This window comes from Paramisgurnus dabryanus, chromosome 15, assembly GCF_030506205.2.
Source record: "Paramisgurnus dabryanus chromosome 15, PD_genome_1.1, whole genome shotgun sequence".
NCBI lineage: Eukaryota > Metazoa > Chordata > Actinopteri > Cypriniformes > Cobitidae > Paramisgurnus > Paramisgurnus dabryanus.
Genome location: NC_133351.1, coordinates 12,116,103 through 12,137,012, shown reverse-complemented (window position 1 = coordinate 12,137,012; position 20,910 = coordinate 12,116,103). Strand labels below are relative to the sequence as shown.

At 38.1% G+C, this 20,910-nt stretch overlaps 1 protein-coding gene and 1 long non-coding RNA gene across 3 annotated transcripts; both read left to right on the top strand.

Moving 5' to 3' along the window:
* The first annotated feature begins 742 nt into the window (after positions 1–742).
* On the top strand, positions 743–2,770 carry LOC135733077 (uncharacterized). The gene is made up of 3 exons (XR_010526882.2): positions 743–857; positions 1,924–2,031; positions 2,141–2,770. It is a non-coding gene; the product is annotated as an uncharacterized lncRNA (long non-coding RNA).
* A 1,961-nt stretch (positions 2,771–4,731) lies between these two features.
* sona (SON DNA and RNA binding protein a) lies at positions 4,732–20,469 on the top strand. Of its 2 annotated transcripts, none has more exons than XM_065251968.1 (8): positions 4,732–4,855; positions 13,504–13,615; positions 15,106–15,262; positions 15,371–15,435; positions 15,572–18,016; positions 18,120–18,556; positions 18,645–18,734; positions 18,847–20,469. In XM_065251968.1, exons 2-8 carry the CDS (start codon positions 13,588–13,590, stop codon positions 18,847–18,849), a joined length of 3,225 nt encoding a protein of 1,074 aa, XP_065108040.1. In that variant the 5' UTR covers positions 4,732–4,855; positions 13,504–13,587; the 3' UTR covers positions 18,850–20,469. The 2 variants fall into 2 exon arrangements, with proteins under 2 accessions (XP_065108040.1, XP_065108039.1); XM_065251967.1 differs by having other exon boundaries at positions 15,070–15,262.
* Positions 20,470–20,910: the final 441 nt, after the last annotated feature.

Here is a 20,910-nt window from a genome sequence, read left to right as displayed (position 1 = left end):
CCTTGGACATTGAACAAATTAGGCTGTTTTCCTAATAGATAATTATTTCGAGATATTATTATACATCAGCAATACTCCATACACAAATTCGATTCTCGATGGAGACTGTACTTTTATTCCAAGTACATTTAATTTGTAAAATAATCCTATTAGCTTTAACAATTCACAAGTCATTTCTGTTTTATTTGCCAAATATCCTTACCTCCTTAGGATAGCCTAAAGATTCTGACTTCTGTTTATAAAACAAAGCAAATGTGGTAATGATTCCACTGTGGGATTCCCACTATACATTTCTTAAACTTTCATTCTGTCCCAGATAGCAGTCAGTTCTGGCCCGATTCTGGCTTTTTTCTGCCAGTGTCGGCTGGAAGCCGGACAGATTTTTAGTGTATGCGCCAGAACTGGCCCAGATGAGGAGATAGTATACCAGTAGTAAACACTATTTATAGCTGCTGGCCCGAGTGTAAGCATACTCAGCTGAAGTCTGGGTCTACTCAAGTAGTGTCTCAGTGTAATCGGGCCGAATCTGGCATTGTGTAGTCGGACCGACTACATTGCATTGTGCCTGGACCGATTATGGTTTGATATGATACTGCCAAGATGTGTATGATGTCAGAAATTCAGTATGTGGCCCGATGCCAGTGCAACTGACACATGCCGGTTGTAACGCTGTTTGGCGGCAATTTAAAAATGTTTATGCTTCAGAAGGACAGTATACAGTACACGGCCCGATTCCGTGATGTGGCAATCAGCCCTCTAGCTGTTGAACGGCAACATTGCGACTGCTGTTATGATTTGAATCAAGCAGAGCACAAAGCTGAGCTCCCGTTCGACACAGACACCTTCATCAATAACTGGTAAGTCACTGATTTAGTTTTTATATGTTAAAAATGCATGATAACAATGAAAAGGAATTGTTTGCTACATATTCAAAACCGTGAATTTTCCTGCACATTTAGCCAGCTATCACGTTAGCTTAAATATTGTTGTTAGTAAGCTGAATTGATTTAGAAAGATGTAAATAACCAGTCGTCGTCCTCGTGCAGGTTAACAGGTTTTTAATAATCAAGCAGAGAATTTAGACACACGTTCATGTCTTCATAAAAAGGAGCAGTACACACAACCTTATTTGAGCTAAAGTAGTTAAGAAGTTAAAGAGCACCCTGCTGAAAAATCCAGCATCAAACCAGCATGGGAATTATGCTGGTCTTTGCTGGTGGCATAACATAACAGCACCAAAAAACATATGCTGTGGTTTGCTGGTATGACCAGCATGGGATGCTAGTGCTAATGCTGGTTTGGTGATGGTGCTGGTTTGAGGCTGTTTTAGCTGGTGTTCACTAGCAAACCAGCACCAAAACACAACATATGCTGGTCTTGCTGGTATGCTGTTTTTTTCAGCAGGGCACATATTTTCAGATTCACGAATTTACACACCCTTTGATGTGTAAGTGTTAGAGACATGTGAACGATGTGCAAATGTACAAAACCCTACACTGTAAAAAATTATCTGTAATTATGCAGCTGGTTGCCAGTAACTTACTGTAGAAGTTAAAGACTGAAAATGTTTCATGTTCATTTAACTTGAACAAACTGTTGCCAGTAAATAACATAAATGTAAAATCTACAGTAAGTTACTGGCAGCTAGTTGCCAGTAATACCCAGTAATACTGTAATTTATACAGACATTTTTTACAGTGTAAGTAAACAATGACACCAGTTATCTTCTTCAACTTAAATCTCTTTTCTTGGACTTCAACAAACACACAACAGTTTACTTCTATGGATTGCACACAACTTTTCTTAAATTAGCACACAAAAAAATAGCATGCATCACCTCTTTGATATAACCAATCAACTACTGTATTACCTGTGTCCTGTATGAAACTATGACCAACTATTAAGACTATAAATCTGTTTCAGGTTAACTGGTTGGGGCTTATTGGCGGGACAGATGTACGAGACTGCACATGGCATTGAAGAGGGATGACTGACAACTCCCTGGCTTAAAACCTCAAGAGGTAGTGATTGGTAAATATATCTGTTAATTATTTGTTAATAAAAATTAGACATTTCTTTTTAATATGCTCATTAAATGTTAAAGATTTCACAATGACAATATGGATTAATTATTTTAAAGATGCAGTTCGGAGAAGGTCCCTTACAGTTGTGGAGGGGACAATGAAGAGGTGGCTCGATCGAGAGGGTGGGTGCAAGAGACAACTTTAGCAAAAGAAAAGCAGTTAGTGTTAGCGCCTGTGTTTGTGTCTGCAAAGGAGAATGTTTTGTTCTGTAAAAAGAGTGGTGGTGTTTTGGTTAAATGTGTTTAACTTGTTTTAATTACTTGGCGTGTGTGTGTGAGAGGTGTGTGTGGGTTGGTATATGTGGTTTATGGGGAATAATGTATAATGACATGTTTAATATGCTATAAACATGCTTTACAGGGACACAATACTAAGTGATACTTTTTCATAGATTAAAGACTTCCAACAGATTTTTGTAATGGTTGGGCTTAGGGACTGGGGTAAGTTAAGGCAATAGAATATACAGTTTGTACAGTATAAAATGCATTGTGTCTATGAAATTGTCCCGGTAAACCACATATGCCAACGTGTGTGTGTGGTGTGTGAGAGAGAATTTTTTTCTTTAAATGTTAATTAATTTGTTTTACATGTTGTCTCGCTGTAATTGCTTAAGGGGATAGTTCCCCCCAAAATTGCAATTTTATCATAAATCACTTCCCCTCTGTCGTTCTAAACCAACAAGTGCTTAGATTGTCTTTAGAACACGTTTTTAGATATTTTTGATGAAAACTGGGAGGCTTCTGTCCGTCCCATTGATTTCAGTTAGTTTTACAATCCTTTTCACAGAAAAGAATGAAAGACATTGCCAAAAAGTTCAGTGTTCCATCAGTATTTCAATGAAATTTTTTTTCAACAGTTTGTTCTTCTCCTTGGTCGTTCAAAGCCTGTTAACGACCGCATCATGCTGACGTCATCTGCTGACGTAGTTGCCAGCGTACAGACAGAATAGGCTGCCAAGTAATTTGTACATTTATTTGGGCTGTTTAAGTGTTGTTACAATGTTTGCATTATGCTTTAAAAAAAGAGCGTAGAAAAAAAAAAACATTGGTAACCACATCAGCAAGTGACGTGAGCTGCAGGTGATGTCAGCAGCATCGCCGTAGTCTGGTCTTGAATACACTTTCAACAACTAAGGAGGAGAACAAATTGTTGAAATTGTTCGTTTTATTTTCTTTGTGCACAAAGTGTTCTTGTCACTTCATAATATTATTATTAAACTACTAATGGAACATGGACCTTTTTGGCGATGTCTTTCATTCTTTTCTGGGAAACGGATTGTGAGACTAACTTCAATGGAACAGACAAAAGCCCCCCGGTTTTCATAAAAAAAATCTAAAAATGTATTCTGAAGACAATCGGAGCACTTGGTTGTTTAGAACGACACAGGGGTAAGTGGTTTATGAGAAAATTATAATTTTAAGGGTGAACTATCCCTTTAAATTGTTTATAAAGTGGGTTATGTGCTTGTAAAATGTGTTGTGTAAGAGATATATGTCTGTTTGTATTTGTTGGGTTTTTGTAAAGTGTACTGAATTTGTTAAGAATAAATATGTTCAAAATTACAATGTATTTGGTTAATTGTTGGTACATTTTAAAACATGTTCATATTTATGTATTTGCTAACTGTTAATTCACATTAATGTGATGTGTGTATTTTTTAATAAAAGGCTCTTAATCTTCTTAAATGGGTGTATTTTTCTTGAAAAATAAAAAATATACAATATTTACCAGTTCTGGGCCACATCTGGCCCAGGGACCATGCAGATGTTGTCGGCCATATAAAACAAAGGGTCTGGGCCAGACCTGGGCCAAATAAGCAATTTTAGTCACTTTACAGTGTGCTAGCCAAACCTGGGCCAAATGAGCAATTTAAGTCACTTTACAGTGTGCTAGCCAGACCTGGGCCAAATAAACAATTTAGGTCACTTTACAGTGTGCTGGCCAAATCTGGGCCAAGTCAGTATGTAAGATCTATTTTACTGGGTGTGGGCCACAACTGGCCCAGATTTAATAGTTTGATCCAATTTTTAGTGTGTGGACCAGTTCTGGGCCGGGGACCCAGCCAGAACTGGGCCAGAACTCAAGCAAATATGTGGCCCAGTGGTGGGCCAGGCAGATTTTGCTATCTGGGGTGTATATGTGATCTTCATGGAAGCTCAAAAGAAAAAAAACAATAATTTAGCGTTAAGCTTGTATAAATATGGAATTTTATTCGTTTTGAAAACATTTTAACCTAACACATAACATGCATTTTAACATGCAAGTTAATCCAATTGTGCATATACCTAATCCTCATGTTAAAGAATAGCATTATCATGGACTCATATCTGGTCTTAGACTGCCCTCTTCAGGAAACAGCTTTATACGCAACACGCAACTAATCCATCAGTGTCTACATCTGAATCCTTTTTAACAATAAAAAAACACGTGTAGTATGTTAACACATTAATAAATACTAACACCCTTTTTAAAGTGACCCAGATGAAAATACATAAAATATCAAAGAAGTGTGAGATATTCACCCTTCTATTTAAACTAGCCATGTAGTCAAATCCTCTGAAATCTGCGAGTGTAAATTTAATAAAGTAACACGAGATGTCGCTGTGTGGATTGTAGTTGAGTTATTGCAAGAGAAAGCGAAGAAATCAGATGGTCGCGTGTGTTGCTGGGATACTGGCGGACTGACTGGGATCGGAGTGTCATGGCGACCAACAGCGAGCAACTTTCCCGAGGTTTCGTAACTGGTACAGATCAAGTGGTCACGGATACAGGTCAGTTTGTCAACGAAATATATGTCCAGAATAATAGTGGCTTTGCGTAAGAGTACGACACATGATGTTGGTATTACAGACGCGCGGTTTGTGTATGTTAAAGCCTGTTGCAATTGTGATGCTAAGCTAACGAGTCTTTGTCCGCGTGACTCGCGAAATATTCACCAACCATGGTATTCTAATGGATACAGATTAAACGATCGCATTTTTACACAGTATCTATTATAGTGCAAACTAACAGATTGCATATGTTACAAATAATTGGTAATTTGCAGCTTATTTGCTGTTAGCATTTGCAGGATGCGCGTGCTGGGGCTAGCCGCGCACAAGGCGAGTCTGTGGTCTCTTGAATGGCACGTAACAGTTACGTAAGTTGAATAGAAAATAGCACACGTACTTGGGTCGGACTGTCAGATATAAGTGCACAATCGTGAGTTGAAGAAGTATTTATGTGTTTATAGGATACGTTTTATTAAGGTTATATTTGACTGAAGTCACGCGACATCGACATGTGTCGTGCGCGCGCTCTTCTGTCTGCTAGTCGGTTTTTGCTATCACAGTTTACTGTACGCAGCCAACATTTAACATAACCTAGCGCAGCATTTACATAGTTTTTAGTAATTAATGCTTATGTTTTTGTGTGAATGTGCTTTGTGTAAATAGGCGTTTGTGAAGCTCTGCACGGGTTGTGGTAATTAAGCTCTGAATGGCTGATTATTTCATGCAGTTGTATGTTTACAGTTAACTTAGAAATTAATTTGATTAATTAAATGAAAATTAAAATTGTGTAACGTAGCTTGATTCAAGCACCACAATATAAAAGTAATCAATTTGATTACTGTTTGATTCCTTCATATATTATTTTATGGTTTATTTAAAGGGGACATATCATGAAAATCTGACATTTTTCATGTTTAAGTGCTATAATTGGGTCCCCATTGCTTCTATCAACCTGGAAAATGTGAAAAAGAACAACCCAGTAACTTAGTTTTGGTAAACCATTCTCTACAAGCATGTGAAAAAATAGGTAATTGAAATTTTGCTCCCTTTGTGATGTCAGAAGGGGATTTTATTATAATAATACCACCCCTTAATTTGCACTACTCAACCACAGCACTACCATTTAGGGCCAAGATCAGCTCATTTGCATGTTATAATAAATTATCTTTATGGTATTTTGAGCTAAAACTTCACATATGAACTCTGGGGACACCAAATATTTATTTTACATCTTCATCTTCACATTTTTTTGGTTGTTTGCTGCTAAACCCTTTAAAATCTGTTGATGTTCTAAAGGGTGACATAAAATTACTTTTTCCATGATTAAGTGTTTTTTTTTTTCATGGAAAAAGTCATTTTTAACATGTACAATGGAAAAATAATTATAGTTTATACACAACAACATTTAAAAAGTCTACACAATCTACAGATACATGTTAGTTTATTTTAATATACATGCTGACTGAAGCCGTAGTCTCTTAATTTGACTAAATGAACTTTGGGCATTGGTGTTGTAGTTACCCTAAGTTACATATGGCGCTTTTCCATTGCATAGTACCCCACGGTTTAGTTTAGTTTCGGTCGGGTCAGCTTACTTTTTGGAGCTTTTTCATTGGGTGCAGTACGTAGTACCCGATACCTTTTTTCGTACCACCTCGGTTGGGGTTCCAAGCGACCCGAGCTGATACCAAACGTGACGCGAAAACACTGTAGATCACTGATTGGTCTGAGAGAATCGTCACGTCATCGCTATAATGTAAATATTAGCTTTAGCTTACTGCTAGCTTGCGCTGTCTCAAGCAAACATGTTGTTATCTGTGTTCTGCTATAAGTTTCCAAACACCCTTTTAGCAATGAAAAACATCTGCAGGTTGAGAATCCAGGACACCATAACAGTTTTTCCAGACTTGCAGTTTGTGGCGGCACATTCGCGACGTGCACGTCCGCATTATATATGCTTAAATGCAACTTGAATGAGGCTCAGCGGAGCGCCGTCGACTGACGCCACGGGTCGGCTGTTTGAACAGAAACTGTCATGTGATACAGAGGTGGTTATAAACGCGATGTGCAAACATCTATTAGTGGTGGCCAATTTTTATTTTGTGGCAGACTGAGAAATAAATTAATGTATGGGAATGTACAACAACACTCTCACGTGTATGATGTCACAGCAGTAGGCAGCGTAAATATAACGACACGCCTATAATCCCTCCCACTCCGAAGTGATACTAAAAAAGATGGAAAAGCTAACCACGCTAAAGTGAGATGAGCTGACCCAAACTAAACTAAACCGTGGGGTACTATGCAATGGAAAAGCGCCACTAGATAGCAGCTAGCATCTTTTTTACATCTTGGTGAGAAGAGATTGTGAAGGGACATTGTGAGTAGACAACTTTATTTATTTATTTATTTATTTATTTAGTAGGGATGCACCGATATGGAAATTTTGGCCGATACTGATAACTCTTTATATTTGGGGGCGATAACCTATATATATATAAGGCCGATAAATATTCATATTATTTTCACAAAGAAACAACTCCCGGACCGCGGACATCTTGTCTTTGCGCTAGTCTAGCATACTCTTCTTAAGCCCGCGACACGTGTCATCTTTGTGCTATGTCACAGAAAGCACCAATCAAAACTTCACATGGCCAGCAATGAGCAAGTGAAGTGGTTCAACAAACCAAAATAATCCATCATTTATCGGCTTTCATTAATCGGCCTAATTTTGCTATCAGACCGATAACCAATAATATTAAAAATAAACCGTTATCGGCCGATAACGATATGCCGGCCGATATATCGTGCATCCCTATTATTTAGGTTGGATGGCTTGTTCTTTGATAAAGAAACGGTTTTGCAGCTGTTAGGCTTAGGTTGCACTGTACAACCATTTCTTCTTTAAAAACAAAATAGCTGTGAAATTTCCATGAATTGAAAGCAAATTCCCCCTGGGCAGCATCTTTAACTGTGATTCAATCTGCATCTGAGGAGATTGTAGATGTGTGTTATGTGTGAATGCATCAGCAGGTGGCTCACGTGAGTCATCATTGGCAACAGCAACTACTGTACAGTCAAGCAGCGCTTAAAAATAAGTGTTATGCAAAAATATGGATTTATTTCGTTTTTAAATGATATGATGTGTTCTCTTTTTTGCTAAATAGCAATCTGATAACTTAACTGTAAGAAATTAGTTACTATTTGTATCCTGATTATGTAACGTTACATGTAATCCGTAACTCCCCAACCCTGTTTTGCAATCCATTAACAGCACTATGATCTTATCTACTGAATTACTCGTGTGCATTAGATCAAGATTAATGTCTTTGAATTGTGGGACGATCGTCAGATATATCGCCAATAGCAGGCTTTCAGGACGATAGTTGATGTTTTTTATTATTATCATCATAGTTTCACGTTAACATGCACATTGCATGCTTTTCCTCGCATGAGATTTTTTGTGAGTTTCACTTTGCGCTAGGGCTGTCAAAATGGCTGAACAAGTACATTCGAAATTCGTCCTTGAAAAATAATAAAATTCGAATTATATTCGAATTATAAAGACCTACTTTATCTTGGAGAAAATACTCCTAAAAGCCCACAAGAGGGCGCAGCACAAAGACCCAATAATATAATCATGCACAGCATATTTTTTGTTAAAACGAATGTTATAAACACTAGGGGTGCAACGGATCACAAAACTCACGGTTTGGATCAAATTACGGTTTTTGAGGCACGGATCGGATCATTTTTCGGATCAGCAAAAAAAGTATGGGAAAAATCTAATAACAAATCAAGAAATTACAAACATTTATAAAAAAGAACAAAGTTGCACATTATGTAAGGTCTAAAATCATTAGGTACAGAAATAAATTGAATAATAACACTTCATTTATTGTATAAGTTATATTATTATATTATAAATTAATTATTATTTTTTTAAGCTTCAGAAGTGATTTTCTCTTTGTCTTAGGTTGTTTGATTAACATTAATGAGACAGACTTAAGGAGGTCAATTGAGCTTACTGTCTCTTTAAGACAAAATATGCACAGACTGCATATCTCTCTGTGTGTGCACTACTGAGTCCCCTCAAACGCGTGCACACACACAGACAAAGGGGCAAATTACAAACGGCGCAGCATAAACAGTCTCCCACATAACAACGTTACGTTGTTTTTATTGCTCTGTTAGCCAAATGTATTTTAATGGACTACAGTATGAGAGAGAGTAGCGCAACTCTCTGAAGTTTACACATCAAGAGTTCTGGTGTTTGAAGGATGATTACGTCTGACTCGAGCTGGACCGGAGTCACCGGACGCAACCGCACGTTAGGGCTGGGATAAACGATTATTTTTTTAACGATTAATCTAGCGATTCTTTTTTCGATGCATCGATTAATCTAACGATTCATTTTGTCAGTCCGATTCGACTTCGATTCGATTCGATTCTCGATTATCTCCCCATTAATTAACTAATAGCAAGTTATACATGTTGATTTACATATCTGAATGTAAACATTTCAATATATCTTTATTGCTCTTAAAATTTCAAAATAAAAAAAGACTATACAAGTGCAAAATAATGCATTCTTAGACAGAGGTAGCATTCAGTAAAGCATTTGCAGTGCATACTGTGCAGTTAAGTAACCGTATAAAAATCTCAAGTTCAAATTACTTTATTTTACATGCATTTATGAGCAAAACCTCTTCAGTGTGCCTTTTGATGGTCTGTGTAATTTTTATAACTAGATTTGTTTAATCCACATTGTTTTCGTGCTGTTCTAGTCCATTTAATGACAGATATAAACTTAAGATAGACTTATTATAGACTTAAGAAGCACATATATTATTAAATCTCTTTCTCTTAAGTTTGTTCAAATAGATTAGGACTCATTTACTGCTGGACAGAGAGTGAATGAAAGCGCAGTCTTCTGGCAACAGTGACATATTTCATTGCTTTCTGTTAAATTGCTCAAATGACTGTTTAAAACACACTTGGCATCACATTCATGATTTTATGGTAAAATGACACTTTTTCGCGTAAATCCACGAGCATTTAAACCATAAACAAAGCACTTTCACTTTAATTGAGCGTGAGCAGCGCAGCAGAACCACGCAGAAACGATTGCAGCACTGTTGCTACAGAGCCGCCCAAGTATTTGCGGCTGGCTCCGACCTCCGTTTATATCCGTTTCGAGCCGCGAGCTCGCGCTGCTTATGCAGCGGGGTGCATGCTTGTTAACATGGGCGCTGAGAAAACCACGCGCCGCGCGGCCGCAGCCACTGCTCACCCTTGCTGTGTGAAACCGGCGTGGACTGAAGCAACTCGCGTTGCTACTACTGCACCGCTTTTTTGGGTCTGACGAATCGACGCACATATTTTGCGTCGACGTATTTTTTGCGTCGACGTCGTCGATTACGTCAACGCGTTGTCCCAGCCCTACCGCACGTGCGTTTGTGCCTAAAGTAAACTGCTCACTTTAGCGCCTTTTTGCAGTTAAACGGTTTAAAATCACTTGAATGTTAACATTTGCAAACCTTTGAAACCCTTACAAATGATAAACTTTCCCTATTTAAATTTGCGTATTAATCCGAGAATCACATGCGAGCCGAACCGTGGGTCGTGATCCGAACGGATCACGGATCAACTGCGATCCGTTACACCACTAATAAACACTACTAATGAAATCAAAATTAACCAGTATAGTTGTGCACCTGCAAATGTACAAAACGAATGCCATACATAGACAATGCATATTAATATAGGGCATTTTATATAAGTAGATAAATTAACGTGTTTCTAATAAAGTATGAAAACGAATTAATCTTTATTTAAGCCAAAATAAGTGGGCAAGATCATTAGTCATTTAAATTTTGTCAAGCTTAAACGCTATTCACAACAACTTATATTATATTTTGTGTGTTCCTTGGTTGAAAATATGTAGAAATATATGCGAGTAATAAAGTACAGAACAGAAATGTTTAACTTACGCGCAGAGCGAAGCCGTTAATAAAGCAGACTCTCCGTAATTAATAGAGGACGTGCTGAAACAGTCGAGTTGGCAGATGATCATCATGTTTATATTTCACGCAGATAATGTTGATGACAAACTTGCATATCAAATGTCCAGGTGAAAGTCAAGTTTCCAGTCAGTTAAAATAAAGCCACCGCGGCGTTACATTGCAACTCTCTCATATGCGGTGTGGACTATGTAGATGCACATATGGTTTTAATGTTGCTAAACAAGCAGCTGTATTATGGCACTTTCGTGTTGATCAGTTATTTTAAACTTTAAAACTGCATTTAGAAGCAGACGACAATAATTCATCTCAGTTTCACTTTGCGGTTGAATTCCAGTTGATGCTCCAAAAACCAAAGCAGCATCACACAGCTCTTTTAATATGTAGGTATGATGACAAAATTTTCAAAAACCCCAATACTCAAAATGTATCACATGACTAGACAGAGCAGACATTCCCATTTACAAAAATACCAGGATTGTAAAAATCTGTTGAGTATTGAGAAAGTTATGCTATTTTTAATATTAGAAATCAGAGGAAAAAGTTATATATGGATGTCTATGGAATGTGTGTGACCGAAATGCTGCGTATTCACATGTTTTTGCTTGTAACTTTCTCATTTTATCAGATATTTGCATGAAATTTTAACAGAAGGTAGAATTTTGTTAGTACTTTCAAAATAAGTTATAAACTTTTACTGTTTTAGTTGGAATGGGCATCAAACTTTAGTTGGAATGTGCATCAGACCCATGGTAACCATGATTTTTCGAACGATTCCTGCAGTGGACGTTCTGACAGAACGTTCACTGTAGTCTATTAATAGATACGTGACTACCAAATTTCCGCGGTTTATTTAAATACATTCTCCACCATAGACTTAAGAGAACAATGTTTCAGGACCAAGATAAAAGATATTTATTTTGGTCCATCTACCTTTCATTAGAGACCAGAGCTTAGTGGATGCACACCGCCCGGTTGAATGCGACACAAATGTTTAAACAGCTGCTGTGAATTAAAAACACCTCCGAGTTGAAAGTTAAAAATATCAAACGCTTCCGGTGGTCGGACTTGACATATTTATTGTCGTATTTAGTAAAAACATACTACAACCTTGCGACGAGAAGTGGATATTGCATGACACACATTCAAAAGGACTGCGTGGCTGAAAACAGATTCTTCGACCCAGAAATTCGACGCGCGTGCCCGCGATGTCAGCATTGCTATAATATGTATTCTGTCCGACTCGTAATCCCCACTGTATTTTCTTGCTATTTTTCAAATGAATAACGCTGGCTTGCTCCGCATAGTTGGCTGAGCCGCTCTGTATAACAATCCGCGTCAGTTATGCATTATCACGTTGTGTGAGCTTCCTGACACAGGTAAAATTCGAATCCAAAGTTTTACGTTCGAATATGCATATTTTTTTTACATTTGACGAATATTCGACATTCGAATTAAAATTTGACAGCCCTACTTTGCGCACTTCTCGCACCTGGACTTAATGAGCACGTTTTGGGCTTCTTCTGTAATGCGCATAAATATGTGCAGCTTACTTGTACTAGAGAGGTTGTTAGCGCACAGAGGGTTAAAACCAGCGAGTGGGTTGTTCCCGTTCCCTGGCACACAGGAAATTTTAGAGCGCGTGCTTCGATTAATGGCATCAGTTTTAAGAAGGTTGTGGTCATGACATAGTTGCCCTTGCTTCTTTTTTGTCCATCAATCAAGTGAGTTTCTGATTAAAAAAGATATGATATTGCATCTGCGATTACAAAAACAAAAGTCATCGCTCTTTTACCATGTGTTTCTGTAAAAGTTCAGTCATTTATTTAGCCAGCTCTCTTGTCTTTCATGTTTGGACAGTGCACAAATTTAGAAATGCTATTATCCATACTGTTGCACTGTACATGCACTGGAAAAAAACTTCTGCACATCGGTTGCACATGAGTAATTTAGGTTTTCTTAAAATTAAATTAACATTAAGTTAAATTAATTTCATTTTAAGATATCTTGATTCAATCATCGTGTTGAACTGGTTTACATAATTAAATTGCGTAGATCCAACAATTCTTTTAAGAAAGTTTTATTCAATCAAGTGCAACCAGAGATTTTTTCATTGTGGTATATTGTGATTAAAGTAAGTGAACTGTAGTGTAATAAGCCTTAGTCAGATCTATACATAATAAAGTTTCAGCAGACTTTGCTGCAATATCATAAATTGTTAAAAACTTTTTGAGAATCAAAATGGATCTGACTGGCTGCTTTATTATACAACAGCTCTGCTGAATTGAGTGCCAAGTGGGTTTTTGTATCCATCCAAGTGGGTCAGATATTATGTAACATGCCCGTGAAATTCACATTTGTTCCACATTAGTTTTTCCCGGTTCTGTTATGTTTTGTTCCATTTATATAACTTTGGCAGCTTTGGGCAGTATTCACACTTCAACTTGCCTCAAGAGTAAAGTGATGGCTAATGACAGTGCCACTGGGATTTAAAAGAATCTTGACTAGTTTCATCATTTATTGGTTGAATTAGTTTGTATTGTAGGCTGAACAGTAATGTGGTTTATATATAGTAAATTGAAAGTGTATTAGTTAGGTAAATTGTTCTTTGTTTTTTTATTACAGAGTAAAACGGAGGGTTACGATCATTTTGGTGTGTCAACAAGAACAACAAAATAAGACTGAGAATCAGTTACACCAGTTTCTAAAATGGAGTGTGCCATTAACGCCAGTGCTGGTGAGTTATTGTGTAATGGTTTCTTTTTATAGACAGGTTTTCAGAAGTTCTGTGCATAATTGCTGTTTTTCCCACAGATAGGTTCAGAAGAGTAATAAAGCGGTTTGTTTCAGTCCTTGCTTCTGATTGGTCAATAACTGTTATTTATTTACAATAAAATGCAGATATGATTGCTGTACCCAACGATTCTGTGTATCACCGCGCAGCACCCTTAAGATCTTTGCACACTGGGTCCAAAACAGTCGTCTGAAAATTTTGCACGTTAAAAAATAAATACGACCACATTTTGGGTCACTTACATTTACAAACTGTCTCCAAAACTTTCCTTTGTCATAAAAAATTCAGATCAGGTTTGATTTGTAGCATTTTTGGCATTCATAACAAGTATTTTGAAAGATGTTTTGACATCAGAGCCACCGTACAAGCAAATGCCAAAATCAAGAATTGCGTGGTACAAGTTGATCCATATTGTCTCACAGGGCAAAGTATGACAAACAAAGTAGGGAATATGAAAAAATATTCGCCATCGATGAAATAATACGCAATCAGATACAGTGTGTAAAGATCTTTAGAAACGTAAACACATGAAACATTCTGTTGCTCTCACATATTTTTGCTTGAATATTTGTATTGAGTAAGTTTTATTGAAGCAATAAGGTGCTCAAGGCTGGTGTTGTATTGTTAATAAGTCACTGAAGGGTTGGCGGCTCTTTGTTCATGCAAAACAATATATTCAGAATACAACAAAGCCTCTCGCACCTTATTGCTTATTTAAGTGATGCGAAAAAACTAAAATTTTGAAACGGATACAGAAAGTTCTGGATGCACTTAGCCAAAAGCCAAAAAAATACTTTTTTTTTTTTTTCAAAAAGTTTGTACAATTGTATTAATTCTAGACCGTTTAGTTTTATTAATTTAATGAATGGGATTTGGATTGCAAACCAATAACTAAAAATCAATAAAATCCTGCAATGTAGTTCTGCTCTTGGAGGACCAGTGTCCTGCAGAGTTTATTTCCAGCCCTGATCAAACACACCTAAACCAACAATTCAATGTCTTATTAGGCATACTAGAAAATAACATCCTGGCAGGTGTTTTTGAGGCAAGTTGCAGCTGAACTCTGCAGGACAGTGGCCCTTGGGCTTTTGTGCCTTTATTTAGATCGAAAAGTGGAGTGTAGACAGGAAAGTGTTGGGTTATAGGGGAGGGAGATAGGGGAGCGGGATCAGCAAAGAACCTCAGAGACAGGTATATGTCAGCGACTCTGCACACTTAACCACGGGGCTATTGGCGCTGAAGATATCTATTGATTTTGTATGATGGTTATCTACATTTTCAGGTGTCATTGAAAGTTCATGACAAGAGCCATATGTTATGTTAGACTGCACTTGTTTCATACTGAATAAATTCTTTATTCAGATCTATGCGAGTTTGTTAACTTTGTGTCCCATCAGATGATGAACCAACTGATACTACTGTTCCATATGAAGGCATTACGGGTAAAGATGGAAGTGAGACCCCAAGAAAGAAAAACAAGAAACATAAGAAACACAAAAGTAAGAAGAAACGAAAGAAGCGTAAAGAGGAAAAAGAGAGTAGCTCTGAATCTGGAGTAGAGTCAGAAGGAGAATCCCGAACAAAAACAAGGTGAGAGTTGTTCACAATATATCCTCAAATTTCTTAGCTTATGTATATTTTCGTTGATGCTGTGTACTTTTTTTTTCCTTGACAAAAATGTTACATTTCTTTTTACAGCATAAAAAAAGATGGCTCTTCTAACATGGATGATCATGCAAATGCCACAGTAAAATGTACAGAAGGTATGTGCATTTACTATCTCACAAGTGCAAAGCCTATCAGAACACATCTGTTCAAGATAATTTTTATATACAAAAAAAAAATGGATTTGTTGTGCATGTTTTTTAATGACAACCACAATTACATCTTTCTTGACAGACCTTAGTGATGGGGATGGCGATGCCAAGGTTAAAAAACAAAAACATCGTACAGGGAAAAAGAAGAAGAAACGAAGGCGAAAAGAGGAGGAGAAGCACGGGAAAAAATCTTCATCTCGCTCAAGATCAGAAAGTACCTCAGCTTCAGGGTCAGAATCAGAACCTGAATCCAAATCCAAACAATCACAAAAACTGCAAGTGGAGTCCCTAAAGCTGGACAGGAAGTCTCCCGTTACTGCAGCTAAGATTTTAAAAGACAAACTTAAAGAGAGCCCACCTCAACTAGAAGATAAAAAGAGAGAGATCACTTCTGATCACATTGAAGTTGAAAGTCTAAAACCAGAGGAGAAAAGAAATGCGTCTTCTGAAGCTGCACATGATGCTGGGATGGCAGAAAATGTGATAGACGGTGAGAGGGACTTAGAAGTTGAAGCTCTCGGCAAGCATGAAACCTTTAGTAAAGCTCAGGAACTTCCTGATATTATCCCTAAGCAGGAGAATGTGCACAAAGAGCAAGGTGAGCAGAAGGACATCTCCAAGGAAGAAAATAAGAGCGAGAAGAAACCATCCCTTTCCAGGTCAAGGTCTCGTTCACTTTCAAAGGCTAAAGGCACAAAATCCAAACATAGTCGCTCCAGAACTCCAAAGCAGTTCTCTAGTAAATCAGGACGTGTTAATGACAGGTCATCTTCAAGAGAGAGGTCTGTGTCTGTCTCTGGTGGTAAGGATCGAGCAAAAAGAAGAATTTCAAGATCTCCTGAAAGGTCACCATCTAAAGTAACAAAAAGGCCTGGGCGCAGGTCAAAGTCACTCTCTGGAAGAAAAGGCCGTCGGTCTGACTCAAGGTCTCGCACAAAGGCTAAAAGATCAAGGACAAGGTCTCCTAGGCGTGGTCATCGTTCAAGATCTAGGTCAACCGGGAGATCAAGGCGTTCAGTTTCTCGACGAAGGAATCGGCGTTCGAGATCACGATCTAGATCTGTACGGCGTGGCGGACGCTCAAGGTCCCGTTCTAAAAGGAGGACACCTGTATCTCGGACAAGGCGGTCCAGGTCTAGATCTACCAAGCGATCAAGGCGAACACGTTCAAGATCCATTGTGATTCTTAAGCGATCTAGATCGCGCTTAAGGAGAAACAAAAGATCTAGATCTGCAAATAGAAAAAGATCTAATTCAAGAACCCCAAAACGTCGAAGTAAATCTCGGTCACCCCGACGCACCAGACCCTCCCGGTCAAATTCACCCGCAGTCCGCCGTAAAAGATCAAAGTCTGGAAGCCCTCACAGCACAAAGTCAGAGTCAGTATCTCCACAGCGGTGTAAAAAATCTAGATCACGATCATCTTCGCATAATTCAAAATCTGAATCTCCAAAGTTAAGAAAGACTAAAAAGCAAAAAGATAAGCGGTCAAGATCGGTTTCACAGAGAGACACATCAAGATCAAGATCAAAGTCATCAGATAAAAGTTTGTCCCCTACCAAGAGAGCGCCCTCCAAGTCTCCCAAAAAAGAAGAGATAACCTTAGGAGAGACTGGTGCTTCAAAAGATTCATTAGACACTAAAATAGATGTTGTGGATATTAAAGAGGAAAGTGTAGAAGTAAAAGAAACAACAGAGGTAAGTGGATGGAGACCAGTTTCTACTGAATGTGCATCTCCACAAAAGACTTCTAATGAAGATTTAACGTCATCAGAATGTGAGACACAAGATAAAAAAATCAAGGAAGAGTCTGAAGAAGTTTTCACATGTAAAAAGAAACCAAATCGATCCAGATCTTCATCAGAGTCTGGGTCCCAGCATGGTTCTGCAGGGTCTGGTCAAGATGATCGTTCAGTGAGTTCGCAATCACCTTCTCCAAGAAAAGTTAAAAAAGAATCCAAGTCCAAGAAGCTGTCACCAGTCCGAAGAAAGCGTTCCAGATCAGTTTCATCCACCCAGAGGCGATCAAAATCAAAATCTGTGAGCGCGAAGAGGAGGTCAAGGTCTCCCGTAAAAAAACGCAAGTCCAGGTCTCCCTCGCATAGTCGTAAGAGGAGGACAAAATCACGATCGCCTGTTCGGAAAAGGAGATCTCGATCAAGATCAGCTGATCGAAGAGCAAAGTCAAGGTCTAAATCTCACACAAGGGCCAAGCGCTCGAAATCAAAATCCCCAAGGAGGAAGCGATCAAAGTCTAGATCGCCAGCCCGAAAAAGGAGATCTAAATCCCGTTCTCCTAGAAAGAGGAGATCTAGATCACGATCCAGAGCTCGACAGACACGAACCAGAAGATCTCGTTCCATATCACGTCGAAGGAGACCTGTGTTTCGAGGAAAGTCGTTTGATAGGCGAGATAGATGGAAACGTGAGCCAAGCCACTCCCCCATTTTGATTCTTCGTAAAAGAAGGTCGACCTCGAGATCCAGACGAAGTTCCAGCAAGACGCCACCACGCCTCACAGACTTGGGTAAATATGCTGGGTATGAATGGTGGTAGCATGATTTAAATGATTGAATCTAGAAATATGTGTCTATATCTTACATTTTCCTTTTATTACCTTTACCTCTCAGATAAAGATCAGCTGTTGGAGATCGCAAAGGCTAATGCCGCTGCAATGTGTGCTAAAGCTGGAATGCCCATACCTGAAAGCCTCAGGCCGAAGGCAATTCTCCAGTTACCATTGCCGACCCCTTCTCCAGCTCCCTTGTCTTTGCCTCTGCCACTGCCCGTGCCCAATTTACCCATGAATCTACCCATGGGTATACCGGGCATGCCGTCAATGCCGAACATGACGATGAATGCTGCCATGGCAAGTATGACTGCGGCAACCATGACCGCCGCCCTTTCTAACATGGGTGCCTTGGCAGCTATGCCCACAATGCCTCCCCTTCCCACCATTACAAACAAGCCCCCTCCAGCACCCACACCTAATCTGGCCGGTATTGAGGAGGTGAAGAGGAAAGTTACTCAACAAGCTAACAGTATGAGTATCAAGGAGTTCACAGAGGTGAGTTTCTTTGTCAAGGCTAAAGATTTTTAGGAGTGCTCGTTATAGCAAAAGCTTATGTTTTTTTTTTCAATCGTCTGTTGTTTAGAAGTGTAAACAGATCGCAGAGAGTAAGGAAGAAATGAGTATTGCGCGGCCACACGTTTCTGATGACGACGATGATGATGACGAGAAACGGGTGAGTTTTTTTTTTTTCCTTTAAGTTGGTCTTACATGGACAAAAGCATCATGACCTGACATTTTCTCTTGCTTGCTTTCACTTACCTCTTATGGTTTGGTTTTTGTTGCAGTAACCCACAGTCCTCCTGCTGTATCTCATCTGTAATCCTGGTAAAATGGGCACCTGTGGATCGCATTGAGACTTAAAGGGTGAACTTCCAGCGGCTTTTTGTCACATAAATGAAGTTTTGTTTGCTAACAGAGGAGTTGGACACTTAAGCATCTGGAAAGTCAAGTTCATTTATGTGTTTTTCCCATAATTATCTTTAAATTGTCCTACAACTACAGGAACCTTTTTTACTGTAGGACCTGAACTACCAGATTTGACCAGATTAGTCTAATGGTGGATCAAAGGGGTTTCGGTGTAAAAACGGACATATTTTGATTTCAGGTTTTTACCTTCACTATGCGTGGTGCCTCTTGATGCCATAAAGAATGATTTCTGATAGATTTAAAATGCATCTTTAAAAGAAAGTTATGGGGTGCAACTTTGATCATAGGTCAGATCTGCTGGTCCAACAAATTTTTCAGATCTTTCCGTTAACATGTAGAGATGTGACCGTTTTAGTAGTATTGTTTTTCTCTGTCTTTTAAGAGTCATTAAATGTTAATCACTTGTTTAAGTACATTGATGGCAAAGAGAATTGTCATTTGTTCCCTAATAGTGCTTGTGAACTTTTTAAGCGATTAAAAAAAAATATTGAGGTTCAGAATTGTGGTTGTACTTGAGTGCTATACCTAATGAATAATGTTTCCATTGATGTGTGTTGTAGGGTTTCTTTTAAATACATTTGGCAAAACTTTGCTTTGTTGCTTGCTGGTGATTGACATTGTGACCATTATTGAAATATCACGGAGGAATGACTCGTAAATTTCACCATTGTACTCAAACAACCTTGATGAAGTTGTGTGGTATACAGTGCTGATTTATCTTGTAATTTGAGAAGATTGAAATATGCTATATTTACAGTAGTAAAAAGTTACCCATCAGCATTCTAGCGAGGGGGGTGATGTAAAATACATATTTGTATGAATCGCTTTGGTTTTTTGTGACACATACTGTAATTGAAACTGTTTTCATGTGTAGATGGGCATTTTGCCAGTCCTTTTTACCTTTCCCCTCAGCCGTCTGCTTTGGTACTGTGGATGTAATCTTTCCAGTGTATCTTGGAGGAAATGTGAAACATGGCCCCTACTAATCTCTTAAAGATTATGGATGTGGTAGGGACATACAGGTTAACATTATGGGTGTGCACACTACATTACATTATCTTTAGATTTGGCACTAAATTATTTTACACAAAGTTAGTTGCTTCACCACATTGATGTTTGTGTAATCAAAACTTTTTCACTTTAGATGATGTACTGGTAAGGATAAAGTGAAAGTTAAGTTACTGGGAAGTGAAGCAAGTTTTTTTTCTCTTTTTAACCTCTTGCATTATTGAGTCTCATTTTGATGTTATTATAAAAAATTAAGTATGCTGGTAATGTATAATAAGGTTCCTTTGAGGCTGAAAATGTATAAAAATATTATTTGGCATCTAAGGTACAAACCTAAGCACCACATTCCTAGCATAACATGTAAAGCATACTGTTTTTACAAGGACTTTTTATCCTTTCCATCACATTGAATAACATGGCACACACTTTGTATATAGTGAAACCTCAAATATTAAAGCAAACGATTTAAATTACTTAAACAAAAAACTGTTTTTTGTGTTATTTCACATCTGATGAGTTAATGAGAAAATGTTAGCACCCCTTCACTAACTTTGCCAGGAGAAATTGGTTAAAAAGCAGGCAGAATGGGAATATACACTGTTGGGCACTTAAATGGATGGGGCCTAGTGGTCAGTATGTTAAATTGGTCTGGCATGCTAGGTTTAAATAGTAAATAATGTTAAATAACCACTGCAAGTTTGCTACAGTATTTTTTTTTTATAGAAAAGGGACTATTTCTCATGTTGTGGGTGTATTAAACACATTTGGCAATTAAGGTAATGAATAAAACTGATTTTGGGGATGATCTATTGTGCCTTCATGTAGTGTACTTTTTTATTACTACCTTGACAAAAAAACAATAGACATTCACTTTAATAATTTAACAAATTAGGATACATATCCATGCAGCATCA